Here is a 25,819-nt window from a genome sequence, read left to right as displayed (position 1 = left end):
CTCACCACCTTCCTGCTCACAAAGGACACCTCTCTTTGTGCAGCTGAGGCAGCGACCTGTCCACTTCCATGTGCGTGTGTGTTTGCGCGCGTGTGTGTGTGTGTGTGTGTGGTGTGACTGTTTCGAGGCCCGTCTTGGCCCCAACGCGTTAGCGTGTGTGAGCTGAGCTGACAGCGAGAGTCCATGCCACTCCCCCAAGCCCCCCAACTCCCACTTCTCCGCCACCTCCCTCTGCCCTACTCCCCACCTCCTCAGGGGAAAAGGCTCGCATGGCAGATCTGTCACCCAGGAGGTCGCTCAGTGTTAACACTCCCGACACGGATTAAACACTAGTGGCCAGTGCCGGAGTGCGGGGTCAGTGTAGCCACCACTGACAGGCACCACGGGGGCCCGTTCCGACTGCCCTGCTTCAGCCTCGCACTACTGGTGCTCCTGATGTGTCAGACAGTCAGGGAGACAACAACCAGAGCTGGGTCTGTGAGCAAATGCTAATGCTGTGCCTTGTGCAGCTGCTCCTCCTCAGTGCTTTAATAAAGAGCTATCAGTGTTGGTCTGGACTGTGTGGGAGCACTTTGAAGCTGTGGAATTTGCCTGTCATTTTGCTGCAAGTAATCTTTTGTTTTGCAAAAAAAAAAAAAAATGTTGATATAAAGTCTAAGGTTTTATAGATCGTCCTATGAAAATACACGTTACTGAAGTAGAAAACTACTCGAGGAGTATTTGCAGTTTGTATGTGTTAGAAAGCGGTTATTCTTCTTAAACATGATAAAATAGTAATTGCATCACACTTTCAAACAACCTTGCTGAAGTGTCTGTTTCCAGTGAAGTGAAGGCTCTCTCTTTCACCCGCTCTCCCTCTTTCTGTTCTTCCCTTTCAGTTGATAAGGCATGAGCTGAGCGTATGTGAAATATTTATTCAGCGTTAGCTCAGAGCACTGCGACTGCCCACACACACACACGCGCGCAGACATACACACACATGCTCTCTGTACCTGCCCCGGAGAGAAATCTTATCTGCGCTTCCTCTGACTCCGACACCCCCTGAAAGCCTGTCCCCCCACACTGGCCCGAGCTCAACACAAATTACATGTCTCATTGCTCTGCATTTACAGCTACTTTAAAGCCTGCCGCTCCTGTCCCCAGCATCAACCCTCTCATGCAGACTCAGTTTCAGCTCAAACAGAAAATAAAAGCATGTTTTCAGCCTCCCCCGATGCCTTTTAATGCTGTTATTTTTCAAGCCTAATAAATATAGTATCCGGTTTAGAACCATTAAGACAAATTAATATGGGAACAGAGCAATCCTCCAATAGTGATGGTCATTATTAACATTGCCACTAAAATATTTCACCATGCTGTTTCTCCAGTTTAAAGTTGTTTTAATGAAATGTCAGAGTGAGCAATATTTTTTGACTCCACGAAGCACAAAGTAACGCAGTGCTACGCTTGTTTAACCCCCATCACCTCCTCTCCCTCACTCATATAGTGCTGCACACTGCTGCTTAACTGGCTTAATTGTGATAATGTGGAAACTAAAGAGCATTGATCATTTAAAAAAAAAAAAAAAATTACCTGCAAGCTGAGTGAGTGATAAACCGTCACATTATACTCCCAGTGGTAATTTTGAAGATCAAAATGAAAAAAAACAAAATGGGTATAATATTCTCTGAAGTGAGCACTACTATTTTTAGGAAATGTTTATTGTATGTTTTTGCCTAAAGAAAGCAAAACAAATACATTTTATGGAAAACACTGCTTTAGCTGTAAAAAAAAAAAAAAATGAAATTTCAGTTTTACAGCCAAAGGAATAACTACATCTGTTCCATTTTAAATGACAGCAATTACATCATTACATATATTTTTGTTTAACATTTTCATGCTAATTCTTTGAATTTTTAGTCGAGTCTAAAATGCCAATAGATAAAGAAATGTCTTGGATTCAAAACCACAAACAAAAGGTCCATTGTTCTTGATTAAAGTCTATTCAGTGAGGGTGACTGGAGTTTTCTCCAGCTGTATGTAGTAAAGACTCGCTCACCCTTTCCACATGTGGCTGCACACTGCCAGTCAGCTGGCTGAAAGAAGACTCACACATTTTCCTCTCTTACAAGAAAGACAATTCTGAATGTTTGGAAATGTTTTGCAAAGAAATAACATAAAAGTCATGGCATGAAAATTAAAAAGGTGCTTCTGATCCCCCTTAAAGCGGCGATAGCTACAGTTAAGCCCAAATTGTTGCTTTTTGAATGTCCATTCAAAAAGCTGTTTTGAATATCCATTTTTGGAATTTAATTTTGTCCTAACCTTTACTAGTGAAATTATAACTCCTACTACTAATCAAATTATGATTTGTTGAATGTTCAAAATATTCATTGTAGAAGGTCCTATATTCGATTAATGGAATGCGTATTTATATATGTTCACTCTGTTTTTATTTTTTCTGTCTCTCCTCCTCACACACTCACGAAAACAACCACACACATTGAGACACAAACCCTGCAGCCTTTAGTCAGTCTTAAACTCTTTCAGTTCGCGTTCACGTAATCTGGCAACCGTCCACAGCCCCCATGACTGACCCTCATAATGCTGGCTGGCATTCTTCTCGCTTTGTTTAGCTTTCCAAGTCGAGTGCAACCGAAGAGAAACAGTGAGGACAGAGAGCCAAGATTAAATCTTTTGTGTTTTTGGTTGGTACATAGTTAAAAAATAAGGGTATTTATTTATTTTTTTTTATTTATTTACCACACAAAAACAAAGTGGAATTTTCTTCTAACACATACTGTAATGAATGTAGACCTATGTGCCATGGCATTACGCTTCCTTGGCTCATCAACAGTCTTATTTGTGTTGTGCTGATGTGATGCATGTTTTTATAGCTCGTCGACTATAGTGTAAAATGAGAATGCTTGGCATCTCCGTAGTCTGGCAGTCGGTGCTTTCAGTTCGTAGATCGGGGCCACCCCTTGTTAATCAATTTACAGAATAGTGGAAACTTTTATGGAAGGTGTCTCTGTCCCTTTGTTACTGCTACGATCCCTTTTCCCCTCTCCTGGGAGCGTGTGGGTGGTGGGAGCTGCCATGCTTGCTCAGCTTTAAGTTATTTTATTCACACTTTTAATCGCTGAGTGCTTTATTATTAGGTGCCGGATTCTGCTGGCCAGGGGATCTGCATGAGAAGGCGCAGGACGCATTTAGTGGAATCATATTAATGGCGCCATAAAACAAACCTGTCAGGCCGTTCTTAACCCCTCCTGGCAGAGACGCTCTGCCCGAGGTCGGCCCCTTCTCTGAGCGCTTACAGGTGGCTAAGGAGAGTGCATCTCCATCATCTCCTCCACCGTGTGTTAATAGTTTTATTAATTCATTCTCCTTTTTTTTTCTTACCCCCTAGGCACCCTTTGCATAATCATACAGACATTTTTCAGCTAAATGGTGTTTGCCAAGGGAGGTATCCTACATTAGAAACGCTCCTCCCAGACACACATACCAACACTTCAATTACAAGTGCTTGTTAGCTAATGCTCACTGTAAACTAAAATACGTGGATGCATCATTAGTTTTACCTGTTTTACTTTCTTTTGTTGCTTATCTTGCGTAGTAATTCAGTACAAGAAGCGAAACTTCTATTACAGATAATGTCATATTTTAGATGTTTATTTCTGATCAATTTTATGGAACACACAAAATTATGATTTTTAGAAAAATAAAATATTACTGAAGACTGGTTTCAGAAACACGTGTTCATGCACTGTAAAATGTGCACCTAAAGCTGGTATGAACTAGTGCTTCAGTGCAGCGTGGCATGGAAGTGGTCAGATTACGACTCTGTTGAGATGTTAGGGAAGCCCAATTTGCTCTCATATCAGCCTTCAGGAGGTCTCATACATCATTGTTGACTCTGGTGTCTCTCGTGACGTACTCCAGAGATTTTTCATGAGATTTAGATCAAGGCAGTTTGCTGGGCAATTAGAAACAGAGATATCATGGTCACCTCAGCAGGTATTGGTTTCTTTAGGCAGTGTAGGCAGGCGCCAAATCCTGTTCAAAATTTTGAAATTGTAAAAACACGTTGGACCCAAATCGGCATGTGACTCCTCAAGTCTTTGGAAACTTCACACAGGGCCTCAAACAATTTACATTCTGCTTCTATGCAGTCTTCATCTAGACTTTGGAAGTAGAATTTCAAAATAAAATGCAAAACATACTTTTTCTGACATGAGGACTAACCAACTGTCCAATCATTTTTTCCCAGAGCACAGAAGATTTTCTTGATATTGTTCTACACAAGTAATATTCATGTCCCTTCGAACTTTTGAATGATCGTTGCACCTTCTTCTACCACACATTATCCTCCATCTCAATTTCCCATTAACATGGTTGGATTCACCACCTTAAACAGGTAGATTTTTTTAGCATTGATCTTTTGTGGCTTACCCTCCATCTTGAGGGTCTCACTGACATGGACAAATGTGAAATTAGAAGACTTTCATATGCCCATTTTATAATGTTTCAGTATTTTTTTTTTAAATTTTGTTCTTTTTTAATTGTGTAATCATTTTTAAAAATGTATTTTCCTTTTTGTGAGTTGTTAGCCACAATCATTAAAATTAACACAAAAAATCATTGCGTGTGATAAAAAAATGTATCTGTGTTTCTCTTTTGATGAAATTACAAAAATAAATTAGGATTTATATATATATATATATATATATATATATATATATATATATATATATATATATATATATATATATATATATATATATATATATATATATATATATATATATATATATATATATATATAGATAGATAGATAGAGATGCACCTTATTGCTTTCTTGGATGATCAGACAGCAGTTTACACTTAAAGAACTCAAGGTTTTACCTGATGTGTTCAATTTGTTGACAAATAAAGATGCATCCTTTCTAACATGGAAATGATAGGAATATCATACCTGTGTTGCCCTGTGACAGACTGGCATCCTGTCCAGGGTGTACCCCTCCTCTCGCTCGGAATGTCTCGCTGGAGATAGACACCAGCATCCCTCCCAACCCCACTAGGACAAGGGTGTAAGAAAATGGATGGATGGATGGATAAAATAAAAGGATGTAAATCCTGACTACACCGGTTCAACAAACCATGAGGGAGGGATTGAGAAGATATTTCTGACATTTTTGGTCTATTCCCTTCATTTGGGCTCTCAGTTTAGACGTAAAGCATTGTATTTCTGTGGGCTTTCATCTTCTCCACTGAGCCAGAACGCGGTGAGTAGAAATTTGCATTAGTGGGCGATTATGAATACCTGTGACAGATTCTCTCTGCTGGCTCCCTGGGCAGAAATGAATTGGCTCCCTCTGTTGACTTGCACAGGAAGACAGAGACCAAGCAATTAGACTTTAGTGGTTAATGTAGCAGCTTTTGCGGGGAGGGCAAGGAGGTTCAGCGTTCCTGCTGGGCTCATGTCAGTTTCCAGGCGCACTTCCCCTTTTTTTCTTTTTTGCTTTTTTATATAAGAATGCAGGGAATATGACAAGCTACCTGTCCACGAGCCAGCAGAATTCCTCTGGGGTGAGGGTAGTGTCGTTTTAGAATGCCTCATGGGAACTGAGGTGACAACACATGACGTAAGTTATTCATAACACAGAGGAGACGTAGTGCAGCTATCTCTGCACATCATGCATATTCATTGTTTACCTTCTTCGTCCCTCACCAGCTCCAGTTATTTGCTGTATACGTAATTCAAATGAGCTCCTATTAGCTAAACATATTGTTCATATTGTCCGCTTTCTTGCTTGGTGGTAATTCCACTGTGTTCCTGCCTGGTGTTGGGTTCACCAAACATTTCCCAGGTTGCACTCCGGGATAATAAGCAGTACAGTGGTAAAGCCTAGGGCAGTGGGCCACGGTGTTGTCTGTATTACTCATAATACACATTTCCCTGGTGGCTGCTTGAACCTAGGCCTGGTCTGGCAGTAGGTAGAGTGGCCCCCAGAGCAAAATACACAAACTCTACGTTGTCGCTATGACAGGAACCGTCTGCCGTTTACAGGCCTGCTGCTGAAAGCCCAAAGGCCTCAGAGCTTCTCGTCCCGTCTCGAGCTTAACTCAGACATATTGTTTCGACTCTCAACCCTCAAGCTCTTTCAGCCTGGACTACCCACTGTCAGCTCTGTGTAGCAGTACAGTCCATGTTTTAAATAAAATCATTGCAGTGATGCACCTGGTATAGTTTTTTTTTTTTTTTCTAAACTGATTTAATTGACTCTATTGTCTCCCTAAAATCTGTAATTGATGGCCAATCAATAACCTTTTCCTCAAATTAAGGGTTCGATGAAACTCTGTGTTCATAATTAAACTTTAACAGTGTATTCACTGAGCATATATCAACAATAGAAAAAGGGATATATAAAATAAATCTAACAAGAAAAGAAGATTAAATTAAATTACCGTTCACCTTAATCATAAATTTTATATAGGATTTAATTTAAAAATAAATTGCACACGTCCAAACTTTTATAAGTAAGAAAAGTAAATCTGATATATCAATAACAAGTGTTGAGTTGTTCATTTTATTGCTATGAGACAAAGCAAAATTATCCCTAAATATTAGAACTGTTAAAACTTTAATATTAAATGGTGCTTTTAGCTATACTTCAAATTGGTATTTTGATGGAAAACCTTAGTATGTTTGTCACTGAGCTGCAAAGTGAACAACAATTAAACCTCTTTTACTTTTAATTAATGCCTTGTGTTCTTCATTAGACTCCAGCTGGTACGACTTACTTAGGCTAAATGGCATTAAAAGAAGCCCCACCACTTTTCAGTTGTTTGCGTGACAACATAACATGAGCCATGGCTAAGTGACCTAAATCACTTGTAAGTGCTTTAAGGAAATATGGTCGCACTCTGCGGCTGGCTAATGATGCTGAAGTTGACTGTAATTTTACTGCCTCCTCTTTCTAGTTCACAATCACAAATCAACTATGAAACACTACCTCCCACAATTTTATATGTTGAATTGTCCTTCTAGATTTAGAAATGCAAAAAACTGGCAATTACTGAATGCAACTGTTTTATTTTTTTTTAAAAGAAGAAAATGCATTTGATGATTAATTGTTTGAAAGTTAAATAAATAGGCTGGACAGCCCACAACTGGTAAATTCTATGCCGAACAGAAATGTTATAGAACTCACTAGAGGATCTATGAAATTATTAGGTTGGCTTTCCCTTGTCTTGAGGAGCAGGTTGGAATACATCTTCCTTTAAAAATGTAGAACTTAGAGAAATCAAATTTGGACTGAATGGTGAGAGCAGGTCCTTGGAAATACAATTTTTGTTTTGTGAGCTCAAAAAAATGGAAATAACTTTTCATTTTATCTTATTGTCACAATCTTGTAAATTGTCTTATCTTTTGAGCTGAATTAGCTTCACTCTTCCATTACGAATGGCTACAGTAATAACCTTCAGTAGATCAAATTAGCTTTAGCTAACTCTTTTATACCTTTGATAGATTGGAAGACATTTGATTTCTTTGTTTTTGTTTTGTTTGCTTTTTTACGCTGATTACCTATGCTGCAATTATTGTTTGGAAAATATAACTGGACTTTAAAGTGCCACCCACTGGTTTAGTTGGCCAAGTTGAATATCTAATGATTCTGGGGACCTTCAATTAACTCATAACTTGTCTAACTCAGGGAAGTTTAGTGACCAATTCTTGCAAAAGATGTGATGATTATATTAAATGTATGAGAAACTGAGAAGGAAAATGCCTGGTAAATAAAGTTGACCATATGTTGGAGGTGTTGGCACTTCTTCGCACTATAATAGCTTTTAAGATTTGCCTTGCTGTGGGGGACTTTTTTAGTTCATCCCCGTCAACCTGCTAGTGTGATGCCCCCCTCACACATTCCTGATCGCTTCAGTTAGAGACAGACTCATTAGGCTGTCAGTAAATGGGTTTAAATGCAGCCGTCCAATTAGCGCTCTGCTGTGAAATGCAGTGGGTGTTGTGCAATGTGCTTAGCACCACTCCTTTTACAGAATTATAAAGGATTACTCATTCAGCGTGAGCCATCTTATTTCTACCAGGGGTCTTGACTTTTCTCAGTATCATTGCCACGGAGGGGGTAATGGTTGCACATGCTTCCCCAGTTGCCATATGCGCTTTGTCAGAGAGTATCACTGCCTCTGAATCTAAGAGGATTTGATGTTCAAGTTAAAATGACAGCATCGTGCCTTTCCATGTCGTACTTTCTTTCCAGCAGTAGGGCACGCTGCCAGCTCCGTGCTACAGCAAATAGGATTTCAAGATATTAAAAAGTTGAATGCTTCTTACTTTCAGACAACCAAGAGTAAAATCTGTTTCACTGGCGATTCATCTCAGAGGACTTAGAGCCCTGTAATGCTCTTCATGAGATTTAGAACATGGTTATATCAGTTGCATATTTTTAAGTATTTTTTGGGGGGAACAGGTTTTGTTGAAAGCTTGGTGAGTGTTGTGCAGCATGATGTGCTTTGCTTTAAACTGTCATCTCCCTTCTCCTCAGATCTTCCTGGTGACTGTGTGGCATTGGGAGCTCTTCATGCTTCCCCTCTTCCTGCTGCTGCTCATCGGCTGGAACTACACCCAGGTCTCCAGGGAAATGGCCAGCTCCAACCAAGACCTGGTGAGTGATGATGAATCTTCAGTATGTAACCATATAGAAGCTTGTTTTTCCACTGCATAACAACTCCATACATTATTCAGACTGCATCCAGCATAGATATTACGTCAATCTTCCTGCTAAATCTGGAGTGACATTTGTGCCATTAAGACAGATGGATGGTTATCAACAAATAATAGTCTACGTTTTAGAGTGATGCAAACTTTAATTACATTTCAGTTTTAGTTCCTTCATCTTAAGGAACTATGAGAGAATAAACTGGAATAGTGAACTTTTTAGAAGAATGGTGTTGTAGATGTTAGTTTATGACAGATTTATTGACATGTCTGAAGTAAATATGTGCTGAGAACTAAAGAAAAACAGTGCTAAAGAAAAAAAGCGAGCTCGAGACAGTTACAATGGACTGAATAGTGACTCTACTGCACTTAGGCAGCAATGGGTAACAGTGACTGTGCCAGACATAACTGTAATGGCAAAGTCTGCAACTCCAATCTTACTAAGAGATTTATATAGCAATTTATCTAGTAAAAACGGGGAAACCATCAGATTTTTGGGGGGCAGCAGTAGATTGAACTTAAAAAAAAAAAAACAATACAATACAATACTGCTTCAAGCTTCAGTACGTTAATTTACTCAAAAGGAAAAAGCACCACTGCAATGTTTTTTTATTTCATGTAATTTTGGGTGTAAATAATTATCTTCTTCCTACCCTCCTCCATCCCAATGTCAAAGGACAGTAGTAACAGCACACTTTGGCTAATTATCATCTGCCTCGACGCTAAAGCTAACGAGAGGTTGATCATGTTGTCATATTGGAGAACATTTTAAATTTGAATACTGTCTTAAACGCAGTCAGCAGTGAATTTAACAGTTTTGCACTTTTGTATGAAGAAGCTGAATGACCAAGAGATGATGGAAAAAGCTGACTCTGTCGCTGTGGCATGGCCGTTCTGCAGGTCACCAGGACGTTTGAATCCATCTATAGGTGTCCTTTTTTATAGTGTACAAAAAAGGATCAATAAATCACTTTGACATTACTGTATGAGTCTTTGTTAATCTTTACATCTACTAATGTGGGCCTCCCCTTTTATTGGCATAGCTCTTTCACCTCCTACCATTTTGGGAATGATGCTTTCTTTACACATGCCGATGGAGTTCAATGCTGTTCACACTACTGACTGGCCTCAATTTCACCATCTTGTAGGCCTTCTTCACTGACCAGACATAGGCCAAGCCCACTCCCACACCCTCCCCAAAGTCAAACCCATGGCCCACTCACTGTGACAGCTGGATGAGATGCCGTCTCTGGGAAATGTCCAGACTCACCCTCATATCCAGCTCTGAGACTCTGTCACCCCACTTAGACCCTACGGCCAGCAATGTCACCGCTCTGCACCGGGGCAATGTCACAGTGTGCAGCACAGCAGGGTTGGGGATGACTTGATATAAAGTGATCTAGGCAACAACATCTAAATTAAATGTTTTTTTTTTCTTCCTCTCTTTCGTCTTTCTGTTTTTCTGTGTGCCTATGTTGTGGAGAAAAGAGATTGCTTTTGGTGTGACATTGCTCTTGCGAGGAAGGCCCTTCTTCACCTTTCCTTTTGTGCGAGGTCACCCCTGTGATGCAGTCTCTATGGAAACAAGCCTCTCCCAATAGGGGTGAATGTGCTCAAAGAAAATTTCATTACTAGGTGTTTGTTAAAAATGCTCCAGTGCCCACATGTCTCATTCGTTGGAAATCACCTCATACCCTTTATTTTCTCGTAGGTGAACATGGCCATGGGTGACGACGAAGAGGAAGACGAAAAGGTAGCGCATCTTATCTAACTCTAAAATTTTCAAATGTACTTGGTTGAATTTTCTCACATGGGTATCTCCACTATGAATACAATTTTTGAAGAAATCACTTAACTTATTACCAGAAGATTTTGAAAGAAAATATACACAATAGATGTTTATGAACATCAATGGCAAACTCAAGCACAATAACGAGAGCATGATTGTGGTGACCCTTAAGTTGGTCAGAATTTTATATGATGGACTGACACAAAGTTGCTCAAAATTGTGAAATGGAAGGAAGTGGTGCATGGTTTTACAAATTGACCATAAGTTTATTGCAGCATTTACATACAACATTTGTACTCTGATACCCTCAAATAAACTCCAGTTGCACTGAGGTAGATGTAACCCAAATGGCCAAACGGATCCACTTGTGTGTTATTTATACTCTATGTAAATCCAGCTGTTCTGTGGGATCTCAGGAGTTTATTGGAAAGCATTAGGGAACCAACAGGATCACATCAGAGAACCCATTCGGTGGGTTAAGGGTAAGGTTGTGGTGAAGTTAGGTTGTAAAACAATGTTTCAAGTGTTGTCCAATCTAACATCTGGCAAAGGGAAAGGATTACACAATAAGGAAGCATGCCAAGGTGAGTATTACTTAGGGAAGCACCCAAGAGGTCCTTGAAACTTTGGAGGAGTTGCAGAGATCCACACCTTAGGTTGGAGAATCAGTTAACAGAACAATTATTAATCGTGCACTTCAAAACTCTGACCTTTGTAGAATGGAGGCAAAAAGAAAGCTACTGTCAAGAAAGCTGCAGGCCCATTTGCAGTTTGCAGCACGGTTTGTAGGAAGTACAGCAAACCTGCACAACTAAGCAGGTTCTCTGGTGCAGAGGTTCACCTCGTAGCAGGGAATCAACCCTGAAGATGCAGCTATACGTACAATGGCATGGTTTAGATCAAAGCATATTCATGTGACCCAGTCAAAGTAAATTCAATTCAGTTTATTTATATAGAGCCAGTTCACAATAAATGTCATCTCAAGGCACTTTACAAGAAAAATCATTTCAGTTCAGTCACACATACATTTTAATTGATCCTAGTTATCAAACAGTGTGCTCCATTAATTATTCGAAGTGAATTTAAAAAGTCCAAACATAATATAATTAAGAGTCAGACTATAGAGACATAACTTAAAAGACTTGGACTCAGTATTTCCAGCAGAGGTTGGCTCTGTATACAAGTTAGTATAGCAAGTTTTTACAGGACATATTAACAAAAATGGGGATCCAACAGTGACTAATACTTTGCCCCTCTTGATTTTGACTCCAACTCTCTAGTGTCTCTTGAAAAACAAAACAGGAAATCTTTAAGTAGCCTGAAAATTATACTTCCCACAGCACACAACATTCAATTATACTCATCCCGCTGTTTTTGCTAAAGAATGGGGGCGGGGGGGAGTTAACAGGAATCCGCATTATTGTTTTATGGCAATGAAGTGTGGAACTAACACTGAGCCTCCAAGCGTTGACCCCTTGTTCTGTGTGTCTAGGCCCAGGATTCATATCCATAATGCGCTCAATATATTCTACTGCAGATGACCAGAGGCTACAGAAGAGCCAGATTTCTTTAAAAAGAGAAAAAAAAACTCAGGCATATCCACCAAATCCTGTCTGAAAGGAATGAGCTAATTTGTAGATGAAACTTGCGTGATATGTCTGTGCGGTGTAAAGCCACACTTTCTATCTGCAAAAGGAAAACCGGTGCTTAAGCAAACAGCAGGGACAAGGAAATGCAGGGTTTTATGAATACTAAATAGGCAAGGATTACCTTGATTCACAGAATTTAATATCATGCTTCCACATACCTCGAAACTTCAGTGCATAATGGAGGATTTGTTTTTTTTTCACATGTAAGAAATGGCAGTGCGTTTGCTTCATGGGTCTCCTTGTGCCACATGTTTGCAAACTCAACCCATGCCTCTTAAAGCTTTTTGAAAGCTTTTCCATGAGCCTCCTAAGCCCTTTCACACTTCCTGGAAATGAAATATCTTCTTTCATTTACTAATTAAGCACTCACCCATGTTTGTTTTAAGCTGTCAGCTTTAATTTAAAGTGGCTTATTTGAAATTCTTGTTATGGTCCTGCTGTCACTTGAACGTGATATCATTCAGAGTGATCAAACAGTGTAGCTTTACACGGCCTATCAAAGACTTCTTAAAAAATATTTGGGGTTAAAGAGTGATCAGCGTTAAATTTGATGACTTCAAAGCCTTGCGTTCCTTTCCTAGTTTCTCCTCTAGCATATGAATAAAGGTTTTTCCCTCTGAAAAGGTTATGATTACCACTCAAATATGTTTCTACCCCCCCTTGAGGAAGGAGATATGTAAACCTCTGCTGGAGCAGTAAGCTTGTGAAGGCATGACGTTAAAGAGAGACGAAAGCCACGGCGGCGTTACAGCAGAATAATGCAGAGCAGATTTTCTGCCTGTGAACAAATCTGTCCTCAGGGAAGGAGACAGCTTACAGATTATGTGTGGGCAAAGTGACTTCCCTTTGGCCTCGGGTATAAATTGAGCAGATAGACGATATTTAATCATAACATAAAGAAACAGAGAACCAAAACAAGTCCATAGATCTCCAGCTGAAATTAGCAGAGGAGATGAAATGACCCCTTTTTGTTGCCCTCCGGCTGCCGGTGCTGGTCTGAGTTTGAGTCCGTCTCAGAGCTTTGCCTGTGGGAGTTAAGGGGGTGGACGAGGGCTGGGATTGTGGCCAAGGGGGGTGCCAGTGGGCTTCGGGGCTGCGTCTCTCATTTTACACCCTACTGTCACCGCTCTTGTCTCCTTGAATGCAGTCGTGAGACACGCTGCCCATAATCTGCGGCATGCGTCGTGGGAGCAGCAACACGCTAAAGCCTTACTGCAGCATAAATGCTTTGGTTTATTTTAGCTCCAGGAGATAAATCACTCTGAACACAGGTGTTTTTCATTTACACAAACTCGTATTTTCATCTGAAAGAGTCACAAGATAAATATTCAGTCTGAGAATTCAAATTTGGCATACTTCATTCTAATTAAAATTATGCTAAATGAGCTTTTATTTCCTGCCTTTGATAACGGCACACATGTCTGCAGGACCGTGTTTACCTTTCTGCAGGAGATCAAATTGGTTCTCCATTACCGCACCTTAAAAGGAAGCTTTTACAATTTATCTGAAATGAGAATGTGATTTCGCTCAGGTTTTTTAATCAGGGGAAATTTTGAGCTTATTTAGTCCGTCCCCAGTTTACTCATCCTTTTCTATTTAAGCGGGAGATCTCTTATGTATTTTTTGTTTGGTTCTGAACTCAGTAACATGCCTTAAAGAAATGAAGGAACAAAGAATACCATTTAACGATCAACGTAGGAAGGACTTACATTTTTGGTTCCTAAAGTAGTACTTGATTTGGGGAATCTTAACGCAGGTGCTGCTGGATGCATGTTTCAAAGTAGAGCTACTTGCTTGTTTTTTTTAGTTTTTTTTTATAATTGGAGAATAATTTGCATTTCTTTTGCCAAAGTTGTATTTCAAGCTGGGTTTAAAAATGCCTAGAAAAGATATTTTTACACCTTGAACCTTTCCATATTTTGTCACACTGCCACCACAAACTTGAACACTTTGAACTAAGGGTAGCTCAACACTAAGCAGAGTTTAATTGTGATGTGGGAGAAGAAGGGTTACATAGTTTATTTTCCCTTTCTTTTAGGGTTTGTCTTCACCATGTTTGTAAAATCTAGAAACCTTTTTGTGGCTTTTGTGACAATGACTTTCACTCTTTAGCAAAGGCCAGATATGTAGACGGTAAAGATTAATAGTTGTCAAGTCAACAGCTTCTTCTGGCTTAGTCATGGATCTTTGCAGTTCCTCAAGAGTTATCATGAGCATCTTGGCTGCTCTGCTGATTAATACTCTCCTTTCCTGGCCTGCAAGTTTAAGTAGAAAGCCAAGTTTTGGCAGCTTTGCAGCTGTGCCATAGTGATTTAATTTTCATGTGATGCCAGTTAAATTGCCTTTAATTAAAGTATTGTATTTGTAATTCACACGAGGATCACAAATATTGTTTGGGGTGCATCAGGCACGTCAGACTAACAACATTTTTCAGCCTTGCAGAAGAGCTCAGATAACAACTTTACCTCTTGATACAGAGCAGAGAGCAGAGCAAGATGCAGAAACACAGTCTGTATTTTAACATGATGAGACCAGTAGATGTTAATCTGGAAGAAAACATAGTTGTGATGTTTTTTCCTTTTTTGGACAGCGCTGCGGCTTTAGTGTCTGTCCAGATCAGAGCCCAGCGGGGGAGGTTCCGCTAGTGTGGGAATTGCTCTCTTCCTGCACCGTTCGTGGAGCAGAGTGGGCCCAGCAGTGGGGAATCTCTCAGTGCTGGCAGACAGTGCGTTCCCAAGGGCTGCCTCGTGAAGCTCTGATAAAGGCATTCTGTCTGGGCCCTGTCAGTGCACACAGGCTGCGGCTTCAGCTGACTTGTAACACAAACATAGACATCCTCAAGCCTCCTGTTAGGGTCCATTAGAGCGCCCTCCCCAGCACTCTCATCCCTCCCCTCTCACTCTCCCTCTCCCACTCTTCTCCCTGTCATCATTCTTGTCATTATTTCCTCCTTTTGATGTGAGGTTTCTCAGCTCTCTTTAGCTTGTGTTCCTTGTGTTATCTCACACTCCTCTGCCCTGGAAGGCTTCATAGCTGTCGTTATTTCCCAGCTTGATGTGATTGTGTTTATTACATTTGGACAAAGACCCTAAAAAAAATTACTGATTCAAAATACTTGTTTTATCAGTGCTTTTAAAGAAAAATATGCTCATGCACATAAAACATTCTTAAAGGAAAATAAGTGTATATCTAACTGCTCAAAGCAGGCTGGAGTGTTTTTTCTCACGCTGAGGGAATGTTGGCTTAAGTTAGATAGGCAGACCTGACATATTTGTTAAAACATGTTCCATCTTGCCCCCGTGCAGGCTGTTGGAATGAAAACGCACCGAAGTTGTGAGGCCCCTGCTTTCCTTGCCTTGGTCATCTAGTCTGCCTGATTGGATATGGCCATTTTGTGTACTTTTCATCTTACCCTGGAGTCCTGATTGTGCTGCACTTGTGCAACAGCTCCATTGTGCACAGCTAACAAAAGCTGAAATCTTTCACCCCATCCAGGATAACAGCTCCTGAGGGCCTAGTCTGTCTCATCTTCAAAAACATAGTCTAAAGATGTACAGTGTTTGCTCATTATGGGCCATTCAATAGATAAATTACACATGATGGCAATGGCAGGGCTAAGCTGGTCTTTGTCTACTCTGCCCAACGTTTGACATGCAATGCACCTCACCAGTGTCTGTGCATTTCTTTTTTTTTCTGTCATTTTTTAGGAACCTGGAAAAAAGGGTTTGATTGATAAAATACATATGGTGCAGGAAGTGGTGCTGGTGGTCCAGAATGTTTTGGAGGAAATCGCCAACATCGGGGAGCGAGTCAAGAAGTAATGGCCACATTTACGGAGCAATTTATTTGATGATTCATGTTCACCTGAATAAATTAGAACATTACAGAAGAAACATTAATTTATTTCAGTAATTAAAATCAGATACTTAAAGCTCCAACTCATGTATTCATTATGCACAAAGTGGTAGATTTCAAATGTTTAGTTCTATTCATCTTGATAATTACGGCTTACAATTAATGAAAACGGAACATTTCTTTTACAGCATCTTCAATTGGTCGGTGCCGTTCATGTCGTTCTTGACTTGCCTGGTGCTGTTTGTGACTGCATCACTGTTGTATTTAATCCCACTACGGTATATTGTTCTGGTATGGGGTAAGTTCATTTTTTGTGTTTTGATTTTGCTTTTGTATTATTATTATTATTATTATTTTTTTTTTTTTAGAAATCACACGGTTTAATAAAAAAATAATATAAAGGAAAAGCAGACCAATTCAATATTATAATCATTGTATCCTAAGAAGATTTTAAATTTACCCAGATTATCTTTTTCTGTTTGCTTCCAACTGAAAATGTCTGATTTACGAAGTGCCGTAATTTAGGAGCTCTGCCATGTCTACACCTCTGCAGATGCACAGAGATCAGACAGTTGCAGAGGTTCGCTCTTCTCAGTGTGGGCTGATGCAGCAAAGCCCAGCAGAGGCATGACCAAGGGTTTGTGTGAAAACAAAGCCAAGGCAGAGAAGAGCAAGCCGTATATAATACATGATGTCCTTGGGCAGTCCATAAGCTCCTAGTCTAGCCTCTCATTATCTGCTGTAGTCATACAGCAACACACTGTTGTCTCAGTGGTCAGGCAGTAACACTGCCCTCACCAGGCTCTCCTCCTCCAGCTGTATAAGCCCACAACCACAGTACTTCCACATTGCCTTCAACACAATCAATACCAAAAAAAATACATATATATATATCAAACACAAAAACTCACAATCTGAGACTCTCCTCTGCCTCCCCAGTTAACCCCCATCTCTGTGGTTGCAAGGCAAGTCTTTCAAGTTGCTTGCACATATTTAAGTCCTTAGGTTCTTTGTCTGTATGCTAAGGTGCTTACAGAACTGAACTGTGAATATAATGGTCCCATTACAAGGCCCTGGAGATATTCTTTTCTCTGCAGCCATCTGCAAAACAAGTATAGATACACAAGAAGTTAGGAGATTGTAGCAAAAATGCAAGAGAAGTTGCCAAGTTTTTGCAAGTCAAACTTTTATTGATGACGTATTTTGTTGGTTTCATCTGCATTTAATTTCATTGATTTGAAACGGATCACCATCATAGAATATAATTATTAAAACCCTAGTGGGTATAACTATGTGAAACAGCACTGCTTGTTATGACACCTTTATTTATTAATGTGTTTATTTGTGCTTACTTTCACAGGCATTAACAAATTTACCAAGAAACTGCGCAACCCATATTGTATTGACAGTAATGAAATACTGGATTTCCTCCAGAGGGTGCCTTCTGATATTCAGAAGGTAAGGGTCCAATTTTACATACAGATAGGGATGGAATTCCCTGAAGATGTCTGCATTATTTGCTGTACCGCAATTCCCAAGTGTTGCAGAGATATATCCTCTGGCTTTGTTTGATTATTAATGGACTCTCGCCTTTAAAGCAGCTCTGGCCCAATTATTCCTCAGTGTGCAACTCCCCATCCTCGGTCACCGCCGTGCCTGAACGAGGAGGCGCTCAGATCTCTCTCCTCGGCTATCTGGCTGCAGCCTCGTCCGTTATTAGCAATTTTGCGCGTTTGATTGAAGCGGCGCAAAACCCGGCGATTGGCCGAGCGCAGGCAGGCAGAGGCAGTTCCTGACAACTCCGACTGTTGTGTCAGCCCAGAAACTCTGACGTGGCCTCAGTCACTTCAGGGTGGTGGAGTCAATTAATATATTCGTGAGCCCCGGTCGTCTTGCTGGGTGCCATATGTGATTACATATTAGCCACGGCTGATATGTCATTTGCATTTACATCTCAGATCCGAGAAGAGCTGTCAGGTTTGTTATAAGTGTCGCCGAGGCTGCTTGCCGTCCACTGACTGAGGATTTTCCGCAGGCAGGAAATGAAGTGCCAACACAATGCCTTCATCTCGCAGGTAGCTCACCAGAGCAAGAAATCCTGACAGCCTGAATCTGGCAAGGCACTCTCACCTTGCTCTGTTTCTCAGCTGCACCCTTGATGTCCTCCTGCAGCAAGCCGGCGCTGACTCCTCTGTGATGTTGGAGGAAGCCTGTGTTGTTTGAGATTTGGCTGACTGAGTTGGCAAAACAAGGTGGCAAATGCATTTTGATTCGGAATCCTTTGTATGTCCTCTTCCCCCGTTGGGATGTGGCGTTTGAGCTTTGAAAATGACTCGCTTTCAAATCCCATGGAAACAATACTTTTTAGCCCGGTTTAAAAGAGAAACTACATCTTGAAAATGGCTCCAATCATAAAAAACAAAGCACCCTTAAGATTCATCATGCGTGTGTTTCATTACGTCCTGTGAAAAATAATCTTAACATCATATACACAGGAGATCCAAACAATACACCACATTTTTTTTGTGTTGTTTTTGTTGACTTAGAACTTCAATCTGCAGATAGGTGTGGACACAAAACGGCAAAAAGATGGAAAATTGACTCCTGTCTTTCTTGCAAATGTGACTTGGCAATTAGTGCCTTTGCACATCTACAAAGTGTGCCTCAAACGGGGACTTCTGACAATGCCGTGTCTGTCTGGAAATAAGAAGCATCTGTCAGTTCTGAGGACAGTTTCATGTGCTGATGCAGGAGGCAGTCACTTTGTTCCCACATTCCATCTCTCGTTCTAATAATGGAGAGCGGCTAATTAGCATAGAGTTCTTACCTTTTTTTATTTAACAGATTCACTGTATTGTTTGAGCTCGGAAAGTGAACTTCAAAAGCTGGTTTTCAAATTCTAATGGCCTCTTTTTCCTGTTAAATAATATGATTTGTCTTCTTTGGATTGTGGTTGCAATTAGAACAAGGAAAACAATGCTTACTTTTCCGGTATCAAAAGTTAAGGAAAAATAGTATGGTACATACTGAAATAGTTGATCTAATGAGTGAAACTTGATATTAATTCCAATTCTACATACGTTAGTAGCAGAAAGAGAGGAGAAAAAAATCATTCGGGGTCAATTCAGTCCTTTACCAACTTGTAATCTTATTCTGTACCCAATCGTTGACTCTTCATCCCAACCTTCTGCTGTTTTGAACCTGTAGGCCAAGCATTTCACATGAGCTTTGATTGTTTGGTATTTTTAATTTTGTGAGGAATTAAGGAGATACTTGTGCACATGCTGAAATTTGAGAAAGCTGTCAATTAAGTTTTATGTATACTACATTATTGAAGAGTTTGTCTCGCACCCTGTTTTGATTAGTGGCGGCTCTTATGCTCCATGGACCATTTGGCTGGTACAGTACTTACTGATGGTACTGTATGAGAAAGAAAGAAAACCTGAAAAATGGGAAAAAAAAAGGTTATTTTTTTATGCTGATTTATTTTAACTGAGAAAAGTTAGCTATTCATATTAAACTGGCCATTGATAAATATATAGTTATTTCCTTTTGTAACTGTTAGCTGTGACTTACCATGTTTTTGCTTCAGTTTCATGGATCACATAAAGGCCTGATATGTGTGGGAATGTTCAAAGGCCAAAACCACTTCTGAGCAGAAATAACCCAAAGGCTACATCATATTTGCAATAAAGTATCTTGATAATTCAATGACCTTTGGGGAAATAAGCAAAAGTGAAGGACTTTGGAAGGTGTGCATGTTATGTCATCACATCTGGTGTACAACAAGCAGCATTTCAGAAAAAAGAAAAAAAAAACATCACACCGACTACTAAGCATCATGGTGATGGTGATGGTCTACAACTGTTGTGCATTTTACAGTCTTGAACTGTTGGAAGTGAAAGTCCTAAGGAAAAATGTCTGACCAATGCATTACAGTGAGGATTATCAGGTGGGCCCTGTAGAAGGCAGCTCCATGTTAACCTGGAAAACCAAAACCAGAGACCCTAAATGACCTGCACCCCTGACTTTAGCCCGAGAAAGAAACTGCAGAGACTTACAAAGTCTTGAAGAAAGTTGGATGTAGACAGCTGGCAACTTTTCATCAGAATCAACAGCAACCATGAACAAAGTTTTCCTTAGTAGACATAACCTACCAAGTGTGATTATGCAGGTTTCCCTTCCCTCACTGGCCTGGCAGGTCATCTCAACAGTTGAAGGCTGTTTCTAATATTGGGATTCTGGTGCAGAGTGAGGAAGGGGGGGATACACTGGTATAGAACCCTTGACTTCTCAAATCCTTCCTCCCTGTGATTAATCCCCTCTGCTCCTGTGTTTAAAAAATGATTCATTACAGGCGAGCTTGCCTCGCTTTGCTCTGCACCAGCTCTCCTCAGGGGAGCCATTACCGTGCGCTCCACTGAGCTCGGATTACCTGCCTCTGACCAAACTCCTGTTTGTTTTTACAGGTGCAGTACAGTGTGCTGAGAGCACCCACTGGACAGAACCAGCCACGCAAGAAGAAGTAAGCTCAACGGACATGCTGGATGAAAGGCTGGTCTTCCTTTCTCTGTTCCTCTCTTCTTTTTTCTTTTCTTCTTTTTTTTTTTTAAATGCGTTACGTTGCAGTCCACCTGACAACAATGCTCCAGCGCCAGCTGAACCCATGACCCCGCATACCCGGCCACACCACCCCAACGCTGCCCCCTGCTGCTGAGGGGCAGCCAGCCGCTCTCTGCCTTGTGTGTTTGCCACCCCCCTGACAGGGGCTGTGAACTGCAGCAGCTAGCAGGGCAGCACATGGTGCTGTCAATCACAAGCTTGGAGGTAAAGAAAAAGGGAGCTGTGCAAGGCTCAAGCTTCATCTTTGAAAATAATTTAGAACAGGAATGAAAGACATCGGGGTTGGCTTGTTTTTTTCTTATTTTGGTGTAACTGAAAAACTTGCCTCAAGACAATATAACCTTAACAAGTGACTGCCATGTTTTTATTTTTCTTATTTTTTTTTTTTTTTATCCTTCACCAGTTTAATGTAATGAAATGCTATATTTTATGATCACAGAAAATCAGTTTTATTTCAGAAAAGGATACTGAGTTTTATAGTGCAATCTGTGGTATGGTTTCTCCATGTATAATTTAATGGTGCCACTTTTCCTCACTTTATCTTAGAAACATGTATTTATGTTCTGAATGTATTAATTCCAGTTACCTGCACTTGAGTTTCTCTGATGATTTATGTTAACTTTATATGAAAGTATCGTGTTTACACTGTCAAATTGAGAAAATAAAGAATCTTGATCAAATTGAGCTTTTGTTTTTCTTGTGTTCTTTTTTCCTCCAGTAGCTCCATCCCAACGAGGATGGATTACACCACTTCTTTACGTGAATACACGATAAACACATCTGATTACACAACACAGCCATTGAAACTGAGCTCACACGCCGACCACCGCTGTGCCTTGGTTACCGAGCTCACATCAAAGCCGTGTGGCTCCAGTGTGGTTCCTAATGCATCGCTTTGTTGCCTTCTCACAATAACAGGGTCCAGATGAGAGAGAAAGAGCTCATCTCGCAGAGAGTACTCTCTCTCTCTCTCTCTCCATCCTCAGCACTTAGTGCTTTATATTTCCACTAAAATCACCTGGCCTGGTCTAATGGTTACTCGTACACACAGATGTGTTCGGTTTTTCCATCAGTCTTCCCGCAATGGTTTTCCAGAGTATGACGGATGCGGTCCGTCAGGGTTTTCTTGCATGTATAGCAAACGTTTAAAAAAAAATTTCAGCCACTTATTGACATTCGCATTTTTGGAGAATAGCTGGAGCCAAAATTTCATTGTTCTGACATTCAGCAGCCAAAGCCTATTTAACTAGGTAAAGTGCACGCAGCCCAATCTGGAAAAACAAATGCACTTAAAATTTACTTTGTCATAATTGAAGTTGAGCTAAGGAATGGGCCCCTGCAATGGGAGTTCTGATTGGCTGACTGAGCAGCGTGGCCGGGTGACCCCTCCTCAGGAGCAGCATGCTGGTGAAAGAGCATCCATCTGTGCTTTGTGAGGGGTTTGATTGGCTCAGGGGGACCTGGTGGAGCCCCGGGCTATCTCTTTTGACAGGCTGATAGAGACATCACTGGGATCTCCCAGGAGCTGCCACCAGGGGTCCGTTTCAAAGTGAGAGGGTGTGGAGGTGACCCTGAGCTTCTGAGGAGCTAAATCCCCCCCCCCCCCCCCCCCCACACATACACACATAGGCTGAAAACCTCCAACATTCTTGGCTCCTTTGGGTCTTGTGGGGGTGGAGGGTGGTGGTGGTATAGGCTGTGCTGAAAGGAAGGAGGGGGTGGGTACAACAGTACAAGCACTCACAGGACGCAATGAAGTGTCCCCAAGAGGTAAAACCAATTAAGCAAGACTCCCCGGGTACTTTTAATTGACATATCAACAAACAACTATATAATCAAGCTCTCCAGTTCTAACAAGACTCCCGAAATTAAAAAAAAAGGTGCACTTCAACATCTATGCCCTAAACTATGTTGTAAAGTCTGTCCCTGGTTTGGCTTTTAGTTACATTAACTAATAGACAAATTATGTTTTCATTCATTTAAAGTGAAAGTTTTCTGCTTCTGGAGGCTTGAGACTCCAGGAACCACAATGAGATCCATTATATCATTGTAGTATTATGGGAACAAAACAAAAAAACATGCAACAGTGGCAAACTTTCCCAGGAACAATGTACTGTAATGTAAAAAATTAATTGCCATGTTTCCCAAATTTTATCTTTTTTTTTTTCTCCAAGAGTGGCACAACAAGTTATTCGGTTTAGGGGGCAATAACTTTTCATGAAGAGCCCTGTTGGTGTTAGTAAGTCTTTTCCACTTAATAAATAAGATTATCAATTAAAAACAAAATTTTGTATTTACTTATGTTGTCATCTTCTGGTATATTTTCAAGGACTTTTCACAATACACAAATTAAATCACTGTTAGTCTTCAAAAATAATATTCTTGGTTTAATGTATAAAAAGCTGTTGTTTAAAATGCAGTTCCAACTACTTTACCATTTCATTTAAAACATTTTAGTCACTGCAGTTTTATTTTGAAATGTCATTGGTATACATGCATATATATGTTATTGAAGCCAGTTCTGTGAATGACATTACGGGAGTTCCTGTGGGACCACATTTACCTCCCTCCAAGTTGTCACATCTCTCAATCCGTGACACTGAGGTTATGCTCTTGGATGTTTCCTGTATCATTCATATTCAGTGGAATATAGACAAGACTCTGACAGGGTTTCAACAATTGTTGATTTGACTTTTCACGCGCGAGTGCACAGTTACGATACCAACGCACATACATTCCACACACAAACACACGTATAAATCCCTCTTCGACGTGGCGTAATCATATTTAAGGAATTATTTGTCCGTTTATTTTCTCCTGGGACAGTTGCTTAGAAATCTCACTAGAGGAAGTCACTGTTCAATATGGTCCTCAACTGTGGTGGGAGGAGGGAGGAGAGGAATCCCTGGATGTTTTACAAGCCCGCTAATGAACATTTCAGCCACACAGCAGTTAACATTGTTTGATCGTATTTTTTTCTTCCAGTAGTTGTTGTTGTTGTGCATGGTGTGGCAGTGATGTCTTCATCAGGCTGTCAGAAAGGAAGTGCCTGCAGCTGTGGCAGATCCCCCCGGAGCCTGTCACACTCCTTGTTTCCATGGCAGTCCTTCAGGCAGCACCACAGGCAGGCTGTGTGCAAGGACCCATACAACCTGTTTTTTCAGCAGCCGCTCCTCTGATGTTGAGCCCTGGAGCGGGCGTCAAACTACCAAGCGCAGAACAGGAGAGAGAGGGAGAACGCTGTGCTCTTTCTCTTTGTCGCAGCTCTGCATGGCTTTATAAGGAGATGCATAGCAAAAAGAAGAAGAGAAAAAAAAAAGTTCCTCATTTAAATAAGCTAGTGTTCTCAACACCTCCTTAGTAATTGCTACATGTGCATTGCTGTTAAGGTTCTCTGACCTCCTCTCTGAGAGGCATAATGCACACAGTGGGACAAAGTAACAAAAGCAGCTCTCATAGTTGACTTACAAGTGTTAAAGCTCTTATGTACGTGTTACTGGTCTACTTGTACCACCTGAGAAGCGGGTCAGGAAGATCAGAACTCCCAAATGGCCAAAAGGAAAGAAGTATTTGAGGTTCTGTGATGACACGTTACGATCAGAAATAGTTCTCTTGCATGGAGCAAGATAACTCCAAACTCTTGCAGAAAGACAGTTTTTAGTGTGCTTACAGGGAAGTGAAGAAATCCAAACAGCTAGTTTTGTTGGTTGTTGACGTTTTAGCTAACTTAAGCTACTAGAAAACAACTCAAACTGAAACTGTTCACATCCAGGGGGATACAACTTTATATTTACAAAAGACCGATGTTAACTTTGACACCGCTTCCTCAAGATACGTGTTAATGCGCAAAGTTTCACTGGAGTAAGATCCCAGCTGTCTCATTTCGCCTCATTATCTGATTGTGAGTCTGCGGGATGGCTTCAAAATAACAACAAGATGTGCAGAAGCACAGGAACCATCCTTGATGAGACCTTGTTGTAAAAACAAAAGTTTACTCCAATCTTTGTGGATTTAAAGCAGACTGACGAGTTGTAGCTGAAGAGAAGTGATACAGCTGGCAGCGATAGTAACTAGTAACACGGATGGTGTTTGGCTGAAAAAAAAAATCCTCCACAGTGGCTCTTCCAAACTTTAGCCAAAAGTGATGAAGACCTGATCAGAATTTTAAAATATAGAGAGCATATAAAGTTACAATTTTGCTATTTGTCTGTGTTTTGAACCAATATCTGGATAGAATCCCTAGTTAATGATATCAGTGGAACAACCAATACATAAAAAGTATTTGCCTGCTTATTGACTTGTTTGGGTTTTGGATTTTTGCCACACCTAATACTTTTAGATCATGAAACACTTTTATTGTCAGACAAACATAAATTAAGAAAATTACAAAAAGCAATTTTCATATCATGATTTAATTTATTAGGGGAAAATGTATACAAAGAACCACAGCCCTATATAAAAATGAAGATTTTAGCATGGCCTAGTAAAAACCTGGACTTGGTGGTGTGGCATGACCTTAAACAAGCCAATCTTGTTCAAAAACTCTCCAGTGTCACTAGATTTAAGCAATTCTGCAAAAATGAGTGCTCCAAAGTTTCTCTGTTTTTTTTTGTCCAAATCATTTCTTTTTGCAATAAAAATGTAATCATTTTTGTTATTCAACCTATTAACAGAAATTATATAAATAATTTCTAATCTAACCAGTAAAGAGACAAATTTGATTAGATATTAACCTTGATTTAGAAGACAAGGTTTTATAAATACAGTATAAACAGAAATAAATAAACTACACTAGTACAGCTAGATATTGTTTTGCCCTGCATGAGTACATCTACACAAGGATCGTTTGTCCATCCTCCTAATAGCAGATATAAATCATAATAACCAGGCATGATGTTCTTTGTGAGAGTAGGTGTGGGAATATGACAGAGATAACAACTGAGAGAAAAACAGTCACTAAAAGCAGCTGTTTTCAGTGGCTCCCGTTTGCTAATAATTCATTCTGCTGCCCACAGTACACAATGGTGTTAAAACATGGCAAAAGCCATAATTCTTCATACTATTAAGACCAGAGGATGGCCTTTAAGAGTTGAAATTAAATCATTGGCCTTTAAAAGCATCTCTCCAAGGAGCAAGCTGCCTTAATAAATTCAACTGATTCTGCTTTAATATTATTCAGAG

The 25,819-nt window shown here is 40.3% G+C and overlaps 1 protein-coding gene across 2 annotated transcripts in view; it reads left to right on the top strand.

Moving 5' to 3' along the window:
* Positions 1 to 21,322, top strand: part of mctp2a (multiple C2 domains, transmembrane 2a) — a 43,216-nt gene extending 21,894 nt beyond the window's left edge. For both annotated transcript variants that reach the window (XM_088006279.1, XM_088006278.1), the window contains exons 18-23: positions 8,550 to 8,669; positions 10,434 to 10,475; positions 15,868 to 15,977; positions 16,204 to 16,313; positions 17,376 to 17,473; positions 20,485 to 21,322. In XM_088006279.1, coding sequence (XP_087862405.1) covers positions 8,550 to 8,669; positions 10,434 to 10,475; positions 15,868 to 15,977; positions 16,204 to 16,313; positions 17,376 to 17,473; positions 20,485 to 20,544 — 540 coding nt within the window. In that variant the 3' untranslated portion in view covers positions 20,545 to 21,322. The remainder of the gene's footprint in view (positions 1 to 8,549; positions 8,670 to 10,433; positions 10,476 to 15,867; positions 15,978 to 16,203; positions 16,314 to 17,375; positions 17,474 to 20,484) is intronic.
* Positions 21,323 to 25,819: the final 4,497 nt, after the last annotated feature.

The sequence above is a fragment of the Poecilia mexicana genome, unplaced genomic scaffold (assembly GCF_051168715.1).
Source record: "Poecilia mexicana isolate PSO_F unplaced genomic scaffold, ASM5116871v1 scaffold_6, whole genome shotgun sequence".
Lineage (NCBI taxonomy): Eukaryota > Metazoa > Chordata > Actinopteri > Cyprinodontiformes > Poeciliidae > Poecilia > Poecilia mexicana.
Note: the sequence above shows the minus strand (reverse complement) of the source record. Positions and strands in the feature narration are given on the sequence as shown.